The sequence below is a fragment of the Spermophilus citellus genome, assembly GCF_964194105.1.
Source record: "Spermophilus citellus genome assembly, chromosome: 3".
In the NCBI taxonomy this organism is placed as follows: domain Eukaryota; kingdom Metazoa; phylum Chordata; class Mammalia; order Rodentia; family Sciuridae; genus Spermophilus; species Spermophilus citellus.
In genome coordinates this window covers 80,694,358-80,712,650 of record NC_138184.1, presented here as the reverse complement: position 1 = coordinate 80,712,650, position 18,293 = coordinate 80,694,358, and the positions used below count along the sequence as shown (strand labels likewise).

At 40.0% G+C, this 18,293-nt stretch overlaps 1 protein-coding gene across 5 annotated transcripts in view; it reads right to left on the bottom strand.

The window, feature by feature from the left end:
- TAOK3 (TAO kinase 3) overlaps positions 1–18,293 on the bottom strand; it is a 190,015-nt gene that overhangs the window by 19,191 nt on the left and 152,531 nt on the right. For all 5 annotated transcript variants that reach the window (XM_081287950.1, XM_081287948.1, XM_081287951.1 and 2 more), the window contains 3 exons: positions 14,144–14,278; positions 5,485–5,721; positions 3,740–3,868 (listed from right to left, as the gene is read on the bottom strand). In XM_081287950.1, the coding sequence (XP_081144076.1) occupies positions 3,740–3,868; positions 5,485–5,721; positions 14,144–14,278 (501 nt within the window). The remainder of the gene's footprint in view (positions 1–3,739; positions 3,869–5,484; positions 5,722–14,143; positions 14,279–18,293) is intronic.

Genomic DNA, 18,293 nt, shown 5'->3' with positions numbered 1-18,293 from the left:
AAAATAAATAAAGATACTGTGTGTTTATCTACAACTAAAAAAAAAAGATGTTGCTCTATGACAAAGTAAGAAGACTACTTTAAAAGTACAGTGTACTCTTCTTTGTTCATATGAGCAGCTTGACCTATATTTGGCTAACTACTCACACAGCTAAACTCTCCTAATTGCTAGCACCTATTCTACTTAATGTTTCATGACACGGGCATCACATACTATTCAGATTGTTTTACCCTTAGCCAAGAAGGCTTCGAAAACTGGCTTTCGCCTGTGCTGGTCCAGTGAGGCTTTCAAGTTTCACTTAAAACTCTAAGAGAAAGCTGTTTCCAGCTTGGAGCAGCCTGGGCCAGCAGGAAGGCTGGGTGACTCATCTTTCCACACCCTGACTTCACTATGAGGTTTGGCATTAACCATTGGTTTGTACACCTCAATTCAAATATCACCATGAAAATTCACTCCCAAATCATGGATATCAACCAGCATCCTGTGTTACCCACAGCCCTTATCATCAATAATTGAGAAAAGGGAGATGGCTTTGCCATTCCAAGGATAATCCCTTCAAGTATCTCAACATCTTTATATATATATATATATATATGTACTTTGAACTAAGCTTTACTTCATAAGGCGTAATATTAGCTTTGCGCAGAAAGATCTACTGAAGCTCTCTTCAATTAGATTTCACTCTGGGTTTCCACCTTCAGGAGCACACTGAGACACTTAGGAAGTTTAGGCCTGTGGTCCCTTGTGGAATCTGAGTATGGTGAACCAGGAATAGCCTGGAGATGGAGTGGGACCCCCCCCCCCCCACCACCACCACACTCAATACTCCTACCTCAGCTTCCCAAGTGCCTGGGATTATAAGCAAATGCCACCCAATCAGGTTGAGTGGGGCCTTTGTTCTGTGGGAGAATCTCCTAAAGGTAGGGTTCACGCAATCTCCTAGTATCTCAGAGTGATAAAAGCTCAAAAGGGTGGTTGCAGTTGGAAAACATGGCCTCTGAAGCACCAGCAAACACAGAGAGTTAGATTATTTCTATTCCCAGTTGAGAAGACCTCAAGAGTTTCTTATTGAGAAATCAGGGCAAAATGAATGAACGCATCTGCATTACACACCACAGGGAATGCTCTATGCAGGGGCTTAGAGCGTACCTGTGGTGTGTAATGCAGATGCATTCATTTTATAAATCAGTGCATGTAGATCCTTTAGCACAGTGCCTGGCACCTAGAAAATATTCATTAAATGCTAATTTCAATAATTGCTGTTATCGTACAAATAGTAATGCATAGTGCATTACTAAAACCTACTGTTTTTAATTAAAAACTACTGTTAACCTATGGAGATTCCTCAAAAAACTAGGAATGGAACCATCATTTGACCTATACCACTCAAAGGACTTAAAATTAGCATACTACAGTGATGCAGCCACATCAATGTCTATAGTGGCTCAATTCATAATAGCTGAACTATGGAACCAACCTAGGTGTCCTTCAACAGATGAATGGATAAAGAAAATGTGGTATATATATGAAATGGAGTATTACTCAGCCATAAAGAAGAATGAAATTATGGCAGTTGCCAGTAAATGGAAGAATCTGGAGACTATCATGCTAAGTGAACTAAGCCAATCCCCTCAATCCAAAGGTCAAATGGTCCTTCTGATGCACAGACGCTAACATACGTTAAGAGGGCAGAGAGAATAGAAATTCAGTGGATTAGAAAAGGGGGAATGAAGGGAAGGGAGGGGGGATAGGACTAGGAAAGATGGTGGAATGAACTGGACAGAACTTTCCTATGTTCTCATGTGAATGCACAATCAGAGTAACTCCACATCATGTACAGCCACAAGACTGGGATCCTAATTAGAGTAAGATGTACTCCATATGTGCATAAATACATCAAGATAGACTCCGTCATGTATGACTAAAAAGAATAATAACAACAACAATGACAAAAAGAAAAATCAAGGCAGGCTCTGTGCTCCAGAAATATCCTTCAGTTATAATAACAAGCCAATCACTTGGAGAAAGTGGAGCGAATGTGACTTTCTTCATTGGGCTATTTGTCTATACCCCAACTTTCTAGACCTGCTGGTTCCAGAGATTCTTCCTGGACAGCCAGTGTGAATCAGAGACAATTTTCTGTCAGGCCCAAAAGTGACCAGAGGCTTACCTGGGCAGGGCATAAGATCCTGAGGCCCACTCCCAAGCCTCTTGCTTTCCCTTCCTAATTGAAAAAGAATTGGAGAGGAGCCTTGGTAAGTTCTGTATTGTTAATCTACAAATCAGAATATGATGGCAATACATGATTTCATCTACTAAAGAAACGCCCTGGGGGAGCTGTGGTTGTGGCTCAGCCATAGAGAGCTCGCCTAGCATGTGCGAGGCCCTGGGTTTGATCCTCAGCACTACCTAAAAATAAATAAATAAATAAATAAAATGTATTGTGTCCAACTACAAATGAAAAATCAATATAAAAAAAGAAATTCCTCATATTATATTTAATTAAACTTTAATACATTAAGTAAGTCTACAAATAAAAAATCCTAAGTCATATGATAAGGAAAGTCTATCTAACTGCAGACAATTCACCTGTGAGGACTGATAAAGGGAGAACTGAAGAAACTTGAGCATTCAGCTGAAATGGGAGTTCACTGTGCTGAGTCCACTGGCGGTCTTCAACCAACAGGTCCAGAATCATTCATTCCTTTGTCCAATGCTCACATGTACTGCCCACAGGGATACAGTTGTGGGCAAAAAAGGACTTCCTCTCTTTTATGACGCTTACCAGCTAATGGTAAGGAACTCAAACGATCATTAAAAAAATACTTAAAAGGGCTGGGGCTGTGGCTCAGTGGTAGCGTGCTCACCTAGCATGTATGAGGCACTGGGTTTGATCCTCAGCACCACATAAAAATAAAGACAATAGTGATGCAGCCACATCAATGTTTATAGTGGCTCAATTCATAATAGCTAAGCTATGGAACCAACCTATTTACTAAAAAAAAATATTAAAAGAAAATATGTAAACACTCTGGTGTTATGAAACCAGAGATACCTGTCTTGTTTGGGGTGAGGCAGGTAGGAAGATCTTCCCAGGGAAAGTGATATTCAGTGAAGGTCCTTATAATCAATCTTAAATCTTACAAGGAGGAGGAATAGGAAAGGATAGATACGAACTGTGGCTGGGGAGGGCTTGGGGTAGGGAGAACCTCCTGGTGGAAGAAACATAGTGTGCCAAGACCTGGGGGAAGGGAGGGGCTTTGTATGTTTGAGGAACTGAAAGGTGACTACTGTGGGTGGAGTAGTCAAGTGCAGGGCCACAGTGGGGGAAGCAGGGCAGGAGCTGACTCCTCTAGCAGGAGACCTTGGTGATCTGTCCTAATAATAATGGGAAGCCAGGGGACTAGAGGCCCTGGGGTAATAAGCCTGGGTTTGAATTGGGAAAAGACCCCTGTGGCTGAAGTGTGGAGGATAAGCTGGAAGCAGGCAAGAACGGTGTCCAGTGGCCTCAGCATTGTGTGGGGACCTGTTACAACATGCATTTTCAAACTTCACTCCAGGCCCACTGAATCCAAAAATTTACAAGTGGGTTAGCTATTTCTTTTAATAAGCATCGCAGGTGATTCTAATGTCAAGTGTGAGCTGGATGAGAATATGCCCATCACAAGGCACTTGAGTGATTTTTTGAGTCCCCAACATTTTAATGGCAACCTGGTGACTAAAACACCGGTACCCTTACCTCTTTTATTTTTTCCTTACAAATCTTATACTGCTTCTTCTGACTTTCTAAGAAAGTTGTCAAATCTTTCTTCTGCTGGGCCAAGATCTGTTGCTGGAACTTCTTCTCATCTGCTGCAGCTACCTTTGCCTGAGAAAACAACAAAGTTGCCTGTTTTTCACACAGAATTCAGATGTCTACATTCCCCAGTGCAGGAAGAGTCCTACGTGCTGAATAATGTAATATTTTGAACAAATAATTAATAAAAAATAATAGCTTCTGTGATTTTCATATCTTAAAAAATTTATCACTGAAAAATACATTCCCAATTATGGGAAAAGTATGAAGGTTGGACCCATAAACATGTTTTATTGAACACAAAAACATTCATCGAACTGAAAGAAAACCAAGAATTATAATAAAGGATTTTTATCACATTGTTGGCAGCCCAAGGGTTAAATTTAAAAATGGATAAATAACCATGATTTATTCTGAGAATCAAACGCTAACCAATTAATTATTCCAATGATCAGATTCCCTAGTGGGATCATCTCAAGTATACAGGAAGGCTAATGACATTTTGTTTTCTTAGGTACCTGCTATGATCCACAACAGTCAGGCATGTGGCATTTGGGGCGGGGGCGGGGGGTGTCCTACATGTATAAAATACAGACCATACGAAAGGTCACCCAACCAATAGTGACTCCTGAAAGTAACCAAATCTAAGTTTCGGAGAGCCCTCCAGATGAAGTATGTGGAAGATAGGGAACTTAGGAGACAGGAAATTAGGCTTCATGATTCTTTTCATACATCTTTTCACCTTTAGCTTCCATTATCAAAGATCCTTCCATTAGAAACAATTCTTGACACACATTTGCCAAGTCAAATTCCCAAGAAAGAATCTGACTGGTTTATTTAATCGACATCACCCCTACTTGGGCCGCTGGGGAAATGCTCCTTCCACATGGAGAGGCGGCTTAATTGCTGAAGTGCCCCGGCACTGTGTGCTCCATTGCCAGGGTGTATATGTCCGCCCCTGCTTCTCCACAGCAGCTGAGTCTCATGGGGGCAGGAGAGGAGGGGACCTGGTTTTAGCTTTAGCAGAATCAGTCATCTGAATCTTGTTCATGTCACTAGGCCCATTTTTCTGCAGACATAAAACCTTTCTCATATGGAACACTTATCAGTACAAAGGTGATACTTTGACTTTCTGCTTGTGTTACCCTTTTGTCTGTTTTAAAATTAGCTTAGAGGAGCTAAGGGTGTAGCTCAGTGGTGTAGCTCATATTTAGTGTGTGTGAGGCCCTGGGTTTGAGCCCCAGCATCATCAAAAAGTAATAAATTAAAATAATTAATTTAGCTTAAAATTTGCATAAGGAAGGGAGGTGCCCTCTAGAAAACCCAAATCTTGGCTAGATGAATCTCTTGCCACCACTGGGAGGGTGTCCATCCTGAGTGCATCGGCCACTGGCAGGGACTATCCCCTCTAAATGGGACCATTTGAAGAGAACTGGACACAGCAGGTACAGGACCAAACCTGCTGTGAGTCCCCAGAAGGGAGTGACAACCTCTGGGTAGAGACACACCAGCGAGGATGTATTTGAATGAGTTTTCAGTTAGTATTTTATCTCCGAATGAGAACTTTAAGTAGCATCTGGCAGCAATCCTGTTCCCCCTGACCCGTAGGTGCCCCTTAGGTACCCTGCTCCTGCTCCCCACTGACTGGGACAGACAGGGCTTGTCGAGGGCGCGGGACACACACTGACCTCCTTTTCTATGATAGCCACTTGCTTCTTGGCCAGCTTCTCCAGCTCGATGGACGAGTTGTTGGCATGCGTCTCCACCTCCTTCTGGAGCTTGAGGCGGTGCTCGTCCATCTCAGCCTTCAGCTTGTTCTCCAGGGCGATCAGCTGCTTCTGGTGCTGGCGCCGCATCCGCTTATAACCTGACATCTGTTCCCGCAACTCGTTCTCCTGCTCATGCTCATGGATCTGCCGTGTAACCTGAATTGGGTCAGGGAACAGAACTCAGATCACCAGGTTCACGAGGGAAAACTTTCCAGGCAGAACAGAACCCTCCGGTGTTCCCCGTCCTGGCACCGTCCATACAGCCAACACTCTCCTGTAGGGGGCGCAGTGCTGGGTATGCTTCCCACTTCTCTGATCCCTCAAAACCATCCCATTCATCTTATGCAGTCACAAGAAAGGTGTTACTGCTCCCGTTTTGTAGATGAAGACATTGAGCAGTTTAGGGAAGTAATTTATTTATTTATTATATTTGGTCAAAATAGGCTTTAACACATTTTTGCTGTGCCAGTTATACACTGCTCAAGGTTACACAGCTAGTAACGGGGAGAGGTGGGGAGCTGGGATTCAGACCCATTTCTGTCAGATTCCAGAGCCATGCTATTTCCACCACACCAGCATTTCTCAACCTGGAGGCTACTGACAACTGGCTGGATAACTGTGTGTTGTGGGAGATGCACAGGAGGGCGGTGAGCAGCATCCCTGGACCCACTCACAGCCAGTGGCAGCTCCCAAGTCATGACAATCGAAACTGTCTTCATGGGGCTGGAGTTGTAGCTTAGCAGTAGAGCGCATGCCTCGAACATGTGAGGCACTGGGTTCAATTCCCAGCACCATATATAAATACAAATAAAATAAAGGTCCAGGGCTGGGGTTGTGGCTCAGTTGGTAGAGCGCTTGCCTCGCATGTGTGAGGCACTGGGTTTGATTCTCAGCACCACGTATAAGTAAATAAATAAAGGTCAATCAATAACTAAAAAAAAAAAAAAAAAAAAACCTTCAGATAGTGCCAGATGTGCCGTGCAGAGCAAAATCCCCTCCAGTTGAGAAGCACTGTATTATTTTGTTTTGTTTTGTTTCTTCTTCTTTGTTTTTTGGTTAGAATTATGACTCTAACAGTGAAAAGGACTTTAAATATTCCTCTAAAATGGTCTGAATATGATTTATTTCCTATTCTTGTGGCCAGGGGTGAAGAGGGAGAGGGGGGAAAGTGGGGGTGAGAGAGCTCTTTTAAATCATCTGTGTCCTTCCTCCTCTTCCTCACAAAAGAGATGTTAACAAATTATAATAATTTTTTCTTACAAAGGAGAAAGCATTTCTATGACTTTTGGGTAGCTGCTTTTCCTGGTAACTTTTCCTTAACTTATCCTCTAGAAAATATCCAACAAGTTGAACAGTAAGAACAAAAATCTTAGAATCTCTAGTTTCTTTCTGAGGAAACTTCTCTGATTTTCTAGACCGTCCTTCAATTTACCATCCTTCCTTATTTTTCTGTTAGAGTATCCTGTTAGATCAGTTTTTTTCTCATTTTTCCTATTTTATAAAAAAATTAATTACAAGATTATAACTTTAGTTTTGTACTTCATGAGGTGATTCAGTCACTCCCATGGACATAGGTATTTCTTCCCATCCTAACCCCCAAACAAGTTTTACTGGAAATTTTCATGCTGTTATTAATGCTCTGTACTATTTTCAGTTTATGGGTCAAAGAGCATTTTATACAAAGAACAGTTTGTTTCTCTGCTCTTTTTCGAAGGTGTCCCTGCACACTAGACAGAGTCCTTACTATCAAGAAAGTGCTGTTCTGTAACGGGAAAGTATTATCACTGTAGACCATTAAACGTTAGCTGAACTTTCAAATGTTTCCAGCTGAAACAAACACAAGGGTTCAAATTCATTTTTCTTTTCTGAAGGACAAACCTCCTTAAAGTATGAGGAGTAAGAACAGAAGGTATTTCAAGATCAAAAAAAGGATAGCAACTCTGAAAAGGCATCTAACACTCTAAAGAAAATGAATGATCTATTTAGTCATCATGACAGCAGGTTGTTTATTTATTTATTTTGGGTGCTGGGGATGATACTCAGGCAGGAGCTTGAGCAGGCGAAGCCCTGAGCCATCCTCCAGCTCTGCTGTTATTTTTTTCTTACATAGTTTTATTTCTCAGTGGAGGCAAGGAAAGAAGTAGTTTGGGATGTATATATAAACTTCACTCCTTCATGCTTATGCTTTCCTGAAGCACAACTTTAGGGAAAAAGTAATTTTAGTCAATAGAAGGGATACCATTTAGGGACTGGGGTTGTGGCTCAGTGGTAGCATGTTTGCCTAGCATGCATGAGGCACTGGGTTTGATTCTCAGCACCACATTCATACAAATAAATAAAATAAAGACTCATCAACAACTAAAAATATTTAAAAAAAAGAAAGGATACCATTTAGCCCTTTCTGAATTTAATTAATTAATTAATTTCAGGTAAACATCCCAGTAGTTCCTGTTCCCAGGTAACAAGTTAAGAGATAGGCTTACCCAGACCCCATTTTTTTTTTTTAATTTTAGTATTCCCTCTATAATAGAATTCCCAAAGCTGAGGCAGGACACACACTAAGGCTACCATGACACATTTAAAAAAACAAGTCGCAAGCACTGGTGTGTGGCCAGCCAGATATTCTCAGAGTGGCCATTTCCCTAAACCAAGAGACTAGGGATAAAAGAAAATGGAGCCAAGAAATATTTCCTAGCTGAACTGGTGGGTGGGCCCTGTAAAGAGGGCTGATTCTACTGCTCACCAGAGTACACCTGGTGACAAAGCTTGCCACGCTGTCACTGTACATTAATTCCAGGAGTCACATTTTGCTTTCGGACCCTTTCCATGATTTGGATAATCACCTTTTTAACCTCAGAATATCACCTCCCTCTTTCCATTTGTCAAAACCAAACTTTCTAAATTGCAAATTGTCTTTTTGGGCACACAGGGAGACACTCAGTTTTATACATGCTTAAGGTGAACATGTGAATTTAAATAAAAGTATAACTAGATGTTTCATTTGTGAAGCTTAACATGAAATATATTAAAAATATGTTAATTACATTATATATGCCTGTGTGTTTTAAGTTTACACTGTGTGGCTAAACAATATGCTACTTGGTAAAAAGAATTTTTTAAAAAAGCCATTAATTTTATCATGCTTTATGGTTTACAAAGGCTTTCACATATAATTTACCTCTTTAATTTTTACAAGGCCTGGGGTTTTAACCAGGGTCCTATGATTCTTGAATTGCCTGAGGGAATTCACATCACCAAGGCAGAAAAAGAATGATTATTCTCTGTCATGAAGTAATAGAGGGAATCAGCCAAAAGTCAAAGTTGGTGAGAGGGGTAAGTTTAAACTACGATTTTTGTAAGTCTTGAAAGGAGAAAAAAGTTACAGAGATGCAGTGACAAGTTCTCACAATGGTAGCCTCAGCATGTGAAAAAACACAAAGGGGTAGTGCCATCATGCCACACCCAGTGGGTCCTTCACTTATGCAACTGACCTTGGACAAAGGACTTGACCCCATGAGGTCTTCACATGTACAGAGGACCTAGGATGATCTTCCACAGGACCGGAGGACTGGGTGAGATGACACATGTCAAAGTGCCTGGCCAGGTGTCCCCGACACACAGGAAAGGTTCACTGCGTGCTGTCTCCCCTCCTCCTGCGAGGCTGAGCAGTGTGTCTCTACCCTCTGCTCACCATGTCTGGTGATAGAGATACAGATGACAGTGCATGGGTCCAAGAGCAAGCACACGTTTAACAATAAAATTCTCCCTGTACCCAGCTTGTGGATTGTAAGAATAAGTCCAGGGTAAGGGTGCAGCTAGTGGAGAGTACCTGCTTACAATATGTGGGGCCCAAGTTCAATGCTCATCACAAAAAAGGAAAAAAAAAAAAGTATGTGCAGTTTCTTTTCTTTAGGGTGATGGAGACCAAACCACCTAGGACCTAAAGCATGCTAAGCACATAGTCTACTACTAAGCTACATCCCCAGTCCTTATATAATTTCTGAATCTGAATTATTACCTATTTCATATACCTGGGCTGTGTAAAAAAAAAAAAGAGCAAGTGATAAATAACGACCCAAAGGAGGACTGAAATTTAAAAAAAAAAAAAAAGTTGTCCAAAGCTTCTTTATTTAATCCCAGCAAAATTTGGCCCTAAAATAAACCATTTTATACAAAGTATAAAATGTGCCTATTATGAACAAAATGCTGTACTAGAAGGCCAATAAGCAACTTATTGAACATAGTAGATGTTCAGCATGGTGGCTGATAATGTCACCCTCTTAAGAGATCAAAGCCAATTTACGAGATTAATTATTTGTAAGAATCAAAATGATGTGTATGTTAAAAGTGGCCACCTCAGCACTTAGCACAAATGAAATTTATGGCAAGTTCTTAAAAAGAATACAATGAGTCACATTTTGGCATTAGAGATGTGACAGTCCCCTCTTTAGAACACCTAAGGAAAAGGTGCTTTAAGTTCTTACTGAAAGGAGTGACTGATATTAGGCTATTCTGCCTTGCAACAGAAAATATTATATGAATAACTCAGCAATGCACACTTCAAATCCAAATTCTCATGTGACAGCAGGGCAGGAAGAGACCTCATTCATTCATTTATTCATTCATTGGGCACATGTTTATTGAGAGACTTGGGCCACGTGGGCTGGGCACAGTGAAAAATGGTATCTATTAGTAATGACCTCAGAGAGCTAAGAAGTAAAGAATAAGGAAGGAGACAGGCAATATTTCCCTAAGTATCCTCTGGTACACTGTCCAGGAAGGGAACACATTTTCAAGTATTTAAAAAAAAAAAAAACTGGGCTCATTAGAGGTGAAACAGTAGCATTTACTGTGGAGGCTCTAATATATTTGTATTCTTATGCATCAAATAGATTCAAATATCCAATTTCACAATTATTTGAATAATTAGACTACATTTTGAAAACTCCAAGTGTATACCCCTTTCTGAAACTAGTAAAGTCAAGTAAAAGAATTTGCCTGGACAGAACAATAACCATTTTCTCTTCTGTGCTTCTCTGGGAACTCCCAGATCAGAGTGTCCCCCTTACGCGGCTGTCCCTAATGTGTTCTACCATACCTGTGCAGTGAGACCATTGCAGTCCACTGGGAATTCCTTTGTAAGGCCAACAACTCAGTTGTCGGGTAGATATATATGGTCTTGGAGTCCTTTACATTAATGTCTACTATGGCAACTTCCAGGGACCCACACACTACAAAATTTTAAGAAGAGATGGCATCAGATGTAGCAAGAGCTGAAACATTCTCATGGGTCATTAATATAATTAGAACATGAGGATCTCCATTCACCAACAATAAAAATTTAAGCAATGCACATCTCAAAGGGCCAAGGAGACAGATTCATAATTCTGAAGAGCTATATAAACAACTTTCTCCAGATAACAAATCAGCTTAGTATGAACTTTCTCACAGAAGAAGGAAAATGAAAGAAAAAATGTAAATGTCCTTCTTTTTTTAACTCTTCAGAGTAAGGCCAATAATCTCTGCCTTTGGAAGATTATAATAAAAAAATTACTATTCTAAAGTTTCCTCTGGTTTCCAGGTTGGTGTTCCTTCCTTTTCCTTTGTTATAAATTGGAGTGTGTAGCAGTGCGTGAGGACCCCCAGATCTCAGTTTTGAGGTGTCCAAATAATAAAAGCAGCCAGCAGTGTGAGCCTGTCACTCATGATCTTCATACACTTGTGAATCACCTTAGTCAGAAGCATGATTAGAAGATATTAACGAGGGGAGACGCCACAAAGGTAGGCCTCTTTGGGGTGTATGTTGAAGAGGTAGTGTTGTAAAACAAATTTAGGAACAGTAATTTCTTAAAATTAATTTTCAAGTCAATGTAAAATACACTCGCATGCTTTGTTCCTCATAACTAAAAAACTAACTTCTAAATTCTCTTTGGTATTCACTTTTGGAACCCTCTGTGGCTTGATAGAACCTCTACTGGAAGGGTATAAAGCAAGAGTAAAACCCATATCAATCAATGTGTGTTGCTACCAGCTATGAGATGTGAGGCAAGACTTCAACAACAATTTGATTATTTGTTACACTGGACCTTCATTTCCCCATGATCTTGCTCTTACTTTGAAGTTATTTATGCCATTTTAGTCCTTTTCATTTGAATTGGGATCCATAAAAACACAAGAGGATTCATCATAAAATATTTCAGTGTCCTGGGTTATATACTTCTTTTGGAAGGTTTTAAAATAAAATAATATAATGGGTGGTAGAGCAGTAGCCCTTGATAATATATGTTAAAATAGCCACACCAATAGTTAGATTGTCCAAAATGGGGCATGGAATCATATAATCCCATACCCTTTTTCCCTTCCATCGATTTATTTTTCTTCCTCAAAATCACTAGATATAAATGCCACTGAGCTCTGCAAAACTTTCATCCATCCTGTCATGACCCGGCATCACATTTGGAAGGGTAGCCACAAGAACACTTGCTTTTGTGGCTGAAGCAACAGCCCATCAGCTATTCTGTTTTTAACTTACATGAGGACAGGGGCCCTTCAGCAAATCAAAACTCCATCCGAGACATGGAGCTGGGCAGTTCTCTGGATGGGCGTTATGGAGCCTGTAGGATTCAGAGGGGCTCCTGAGGACCTTGCCCCTCGCCTGAATGGCCTGGTAGGGAAGCAGCTTTTATCCTCCCCAGACAGGAAGACTGTGATGGCTGATACACAGAGTGGCCCTGGGTGAGTTCACAGATGCCAGCGTGAGATTATCCTGGCATGACTGTAGTAGTAGCTTAGAGGGAGGGAGGAGAGTCATGAATATATGATGTGGGAATGAGGGTGTGGCACGTGGGAAAAGGAGAACCTGTCCCGGAGGGGGGAGGCCACCTGGTACAATGTCCGCTTCCACAGAAACCAGCTCATGGTGTCCCGATGCTCCGGGCTCCCTCACCGTTCCTCCTCTCACTTCTACATGAGCAGGTTTGGATAAAGGTATAAGTCTCACCAGAGTCTGTGGTAAGTAGCAATGGTGCTCTCAAATACCATATGTATTCTTTTGTCAGACATCATGGCAGGAAGATAATTATTATTTAATAATCCCATGATGCTTTATTTAGACTCAAAAGCACATTTCTAGGTGCTTAACAATCATTAGCAACTACATAGTGGACATTTTAAGATCTCCATTACACAGCAGAGCATTCCTTGAAAATAAAAAAATTACCTTTCAAAGCATTACAAGAAACTTCTCCATAAAGGAACTTAAGAGTAGGATTATTTATAAGCAGTCTAAATTAAATTGCTTGCTTTTAGACAGCAGCAGGCATGAGCAAAATATGAAGGGGCTTTAACTTCCATTTTCCCTATATTTGGGTTTTTCAAGAGTATGATCCATTCTAAATTTCAAAGATAATCAGAGCCTTGGAAGACTTGAGAAATAAAAGTAGAAATTGGGTTTGAAAAATAGGACAAGAAAAATGATCATTTCTGGGTCGGCCTCCGATGATGTCATCATAGGTTCTAAATGTAATAGCCAAGCAGTGTATACTAACTCTTTCTGCCCATGTGACCTCTAACATCAATTTGGGCAAAACAACTAATATTTCAATAATTTTTTGGCTGAGAAGTGAGATGAATGAAGAAAAGATTAAAGAGAGTTTACAATGCCAAGGATGAAGCGATGTCTGTGTGTGTGTGTGTGTGTGTGTGAGTGTGTGTGTGTGTGTGTGAGTGTGAGCGCGCACGCGCACGCGTGGGGGGCCAAGGGGAGGAGGCATGAAAACTAACTCTTCCAGCACACACCCCTTTTGCTACTACAAGGGCATCCAGCAATCACATTTGCAATAGTAAAAATGCTGAAGAATCCTACAGCCCCTTTTCTTCCACGATCAGCCCTCTCCTCTCCTAAGAGCCCTTCTTGCTTTATTGGTGCCGGAAATTCTTTAGGGGTTAAATGGGGAAGTGCAGCCACTACCATTGTTGCAATAAATAAATGAATGAACCAGAACGAACCAGCAATCCATCCCTGGGTAGCAAGTATCTGATTTTTCTCCAATTAGAGACATCAGCCAGCAACCATATATTTTTAAAAATTGTCTTTTATCTTTTCATGTGTGTGTGTACATTACAGACACACATGCAATATACAAAAATAAGCAGTGCCCTGCATGCACATACATCAATACCTTTAAGAACATTTTTAGCATTATTTATTTCAATGAAAAGACAGATAGCTTTTAAAAAATTAAACAGGCTAGCCACTCATCCCAAAGGCCTTATATTTTGCACATACAGAAGATACAAATATATACACACAATCACACACACATCTCACACACACACACACACACACACAAAGGTTTTTTTTTTTTTTCCATGCCATAGACAATGCTAAAATATCTGAGCTCAGGTTGCTATGCCAACAGATTTTTTTCTAAAATGAATAAAATTATTAGAAGGGAGAAAACATTCTTGACTCCCTTCCTTCCATCCATGAAGCCGAGAGAGGCTCAGGGAGGGCGAGAGGCTGCCAGACGGGGAGGAGGGGAAGGAAGGGAAGGTGGGTAGAGGGGTGTTTGCTTACCAAAGATGCTGATTTGATCGTGGCAAAGCGCTCTCTGTTCCGGTAGTGGAGGGCCTGGCTCTGAACTGACTGGGTAGGCCGCGGCTCAGGCCTGGGATCGCCGTGGCCCGCCTCATCCCTTATGAATACATGATCCTGCAGAAATGGATAAAAACAAGGAGAAAGTCCAGCTGTGCTCTTTCCTCGCCGGCTGCCTCTCTCTCACCCCTCTTTCTGCACAAGCACTGCTGTTTGAAATGCATAGTTTAGCTCTCTGCTAGTCCCCGCAGCTCCCACGGTACAAAATGAATAAGCAACACATTGCAGCCTTCAGTTAGGAATGTCAGCTGATCGCTAGTGGGATGCCTTCTGAATCCCTGGCAGGCTTTTTCTTTACCTCCAGAATTACATATATGCAAAAGAAAAAAAGAACAGAAAAAACAATGCAATGTACAGACTTCTCAGAACAGTTTGCTTAAAACGCTGTAACCAAATAATTCCTTTAAAAATGTCATGTCCATGTCTAGCAAGGAGGATGCTGGTGGCTTTTGACATAAAAGCGAGCCTCCGCCTCATTCCCTTGAAAGATCTGCGTTCTCAATTGAATTTTATTTGAGATCTGGTCGGTAGGATCATCGTTCTGTCTAGAACCAGTGGAGGCGTGTGCCGAACTGCCTCTCTATCTTGTGCTGGGAAGATTCGGCAGTCACTGAGGGATCCTGCTTTCCAGTCATGATCGTACACAGTTCTAGCACCTTCTCTCTACAGCTTCTGAAAGGATTTTTTTTAGATTTAAAGAGACAGGCGTACAATTTCAGCCAAATGATACTTTCACAAATTCTCCCTCAACTCGGTGTCGGTATGTCACCAGAGTGAGTAAAGCTGGAATTTAATGTCCTTGTCTGATTTAATCAAGCCTGTGTTTCTTGATAGGCGAAGATGATTAATCTTATTCTAACGCCCAGTGAAAAATCACATTCCCTGGAAGGATAATAATGGATGTTTCTTAAACGCAACTGAAATGACTTTTAAAGGGGAAAATGCTTTCAAAGGACAAAGCTCCTCTCTATAAAGATGAGGTGGTCAGTTAGTGAGTAGCTCTGACCCCTCAGGTAAAAAAGGTACTCGAGTAATTTGCAGCTAAAAAATGTACAACTGTGGGGGATTTTAAAAGAGCAACACATTCAAGATGGGGAAGGAGAAATTCATTCCTTACTTCCCTAGGGTTTTAGAAGGAAAACCATTTGTGAAGTCAGTTTTGCATTTTGTCCATGATTCCTTGAAATTTTTAATAATTGCCCTTTCCTTTTTCAGAAAATAGGAACTACAGAGGCTTACAAAACATAAAATTTTATTATTGTCTAAAAATTTGAAAAGCCAAAACACATATATTTCTTGGAGGAAATTAAATTATACACCCAGATTTTTATGCAAAAGTTCTAGATTAAACTTATCACTGGACTGATTTTCTTTTTCCTCTTATAATTTAAAATGTTTTGATATATTGGGAAGGTATCTCCCATTACATCTATTTCATCTATTTTTAGACCTTTTTTTTTCCATTTATGTGTCAAAGTTCAAAAATGAAGAGATCTTTAATAAACATGCCATCCTGGGATATTCTATAGCTGTGCTATTCAAAAAGATAGCCACTAGCCACATGTGGCTATTTTAATTAAGATGAATTAAATTAAGTTAATTTAAAATTAATTAAAATGAAACAAAGCATAAAATTCAGTTCCTAAGTGAGACCAGCTACATTTCAAGCATTCGGTAGCCAGAGTTAGTGGCCACCAGGTTGGGCAGCACCAATGTAGAACATTTCCATCATTGCAGAAGTTCTACCAGACCATGCACAATTGGTTAAAAATTGAAACTTACAAGAAACTGCTTCAGGGGGTCAGTTAAAATTACTCTGTATTACTTCCGGGAAATCTGAACTAATTTCATAGGGAATAAGGTGTATGATTGGGATTCCTGCACCAGGTGTAAGGTTCTAAAGAGGAAGGCCCTGGGATCTGCTACCATTTCATTACTGTACATTTATTTATAAATCATCTTCATGTCCAAAATTGAACTTCCTTAATATGACAGCCACAGAAAGGCATACAGCCTTAAATGCCAGCAGACACAAGAGAGACAGGAGGCAGATGCCTGTGGTTTTATACATAACTTTACCAAGTCATAGTTTTGGTGACTATTAGTTGGCTAACAAATTAAATACACTGATTGAGCGGGAGACCTCAAATATGCAGTAGCAGCTAAGTTTCACAAAAATTAAATGTAAAAATGTGGTTTATGAAGATAAACTAGTGACAGTAGAATTCACGTCACCCACATGTCAGGTCAAAATAAAACTTGTTCATGCCTAAATTAGTGTAAATTGATTAGTTTGTTTCATTTCTTTCTTTCTTTTTTTTTTTTTAAAGAGAGAGAGAGAGAAGAGAGAGAGAGAGAAGAGAGAGAGAGAGAATTTTTTAATATTTATTTTTTAGTTTTCGGCGGACACAACATCTTTCTTTGTATGTGGTGCTGAGGATCGAACCCGGGCCGCACGCATACCAGGTGAGCGCACTACCGCTTGAGCCACATCCCTAGCCCCAGTTTGTTTCATTTCTAATAGAAATCAGTATTTTGGGGTTAGAACCCTGATTATCAAATTAAAAGCCATGCTATATTTTGTAAGTTTTTTAAACATAAAGAAATTGGAATACAGCGGAAAAGTTAGAAATTCAAAATCACGTTGTTTTAGTTGATACATGTGTAATGAAATTACCCACTAAGATATATTTTACAAACAATGCTATTTTAGAAGGTAGCTAAAAAACAGGTCCAAAATTTTAATCTACTTTAAATATAATGATTAATGATAATGGCATAATTCCTTGCTTCTTCCTAATTTTTTTTTCTTTTATAAAAGAATTCTTAGTTTTCCAGGGCAGTTTTCTATCAGAAATTAAAAGTCTTCAAATATTATGCAAAAGGCAATGAAATGAGGTAACACTTTAGCCTAACAGTAGATACCCACTTTGAGTGAATTAGAAAGTGTGTGTGCGCACGCTACGTTTTCATGTGTGTGCATGTGTGTGTGTATTGTTGGAATCAAATCCAGGGCCTTGGACTTGTTTTACCACTGAACTATATCCCCAGCCTCAGGTAATAAATTTTTAAAAATACTCAATTTCACTGTATAAAATACATTCAAAACTCCAAAGGTAACTTGATGAAGCAATTTAAAAAAAATGTTTTCTTAGTTGTAGATGGACACAATATCTTTATTTTTATGTGGTGCTGAGAATCAAACACAGTACCTCACATGTACTAGGCAAGCGCTCTACCACTGAGCTATAGCCCCAGACCTTAATGAACCAATTTTAAAAAGAGGATAATGTGATTTGAGAAGTAGGCCCAAACAAATTAAATATTGTTTGTTACACTGTCCCATCAGGCAACAGTCCCTTTGAAAATGACCACTGTACTCCGCTCCCAGAATTTCTGAACTGCACACTTTTTTTTCCTGGTACTGCAGATTGAACCCAGCGGTGTTCCACCACTGAGCTACATCCTCAGCACTTTTTATTTTTTTGTTTTGTGACAAAGTCTCATTAACTTGCCCAGGCTGGCCTTAAACTTGGCTCCTTCTGCCTCAGCTCCAGAGAAGTTGGGATTACAGGTGTGTGCCACTGTATCTAGCTCTGAACTGCACACATTTTAAGATTCATGATGGAAAGGATCAATTTGCTAATTTATGCAGTTAGGCAGCATATGCAGATTATTTGCCAATGAAGATGAGAGGGCCAACATTAACTCTGAAGAATTATTTCAGGAGATGAAGAAGAAATATCACATTCTACTTTACCAAGATCAAATATATGGCTTGGGTATAATTTAACCTTAAACCATTACCATCCAGGAACCAATAAGATAGTTCCTTGAATTTCCAATATGATTAGGGATCTGCTTTAAGTCAATGTGTGCTAACCTGATAAATTACAACACTCTTCCGTGATAAAAAATAAATTTCCACAGATTAAAAAAATGTTGTAATGTTTGTTCAAAATCTTTAGTGGAAAGAATATTTTACGATATAGTGAAAAATATGAACTAGGAGACATAAACTTTATTCTCATGCCCGGGACAATGGGTTTTTGCTCTTATCTAGAGGTCCCCA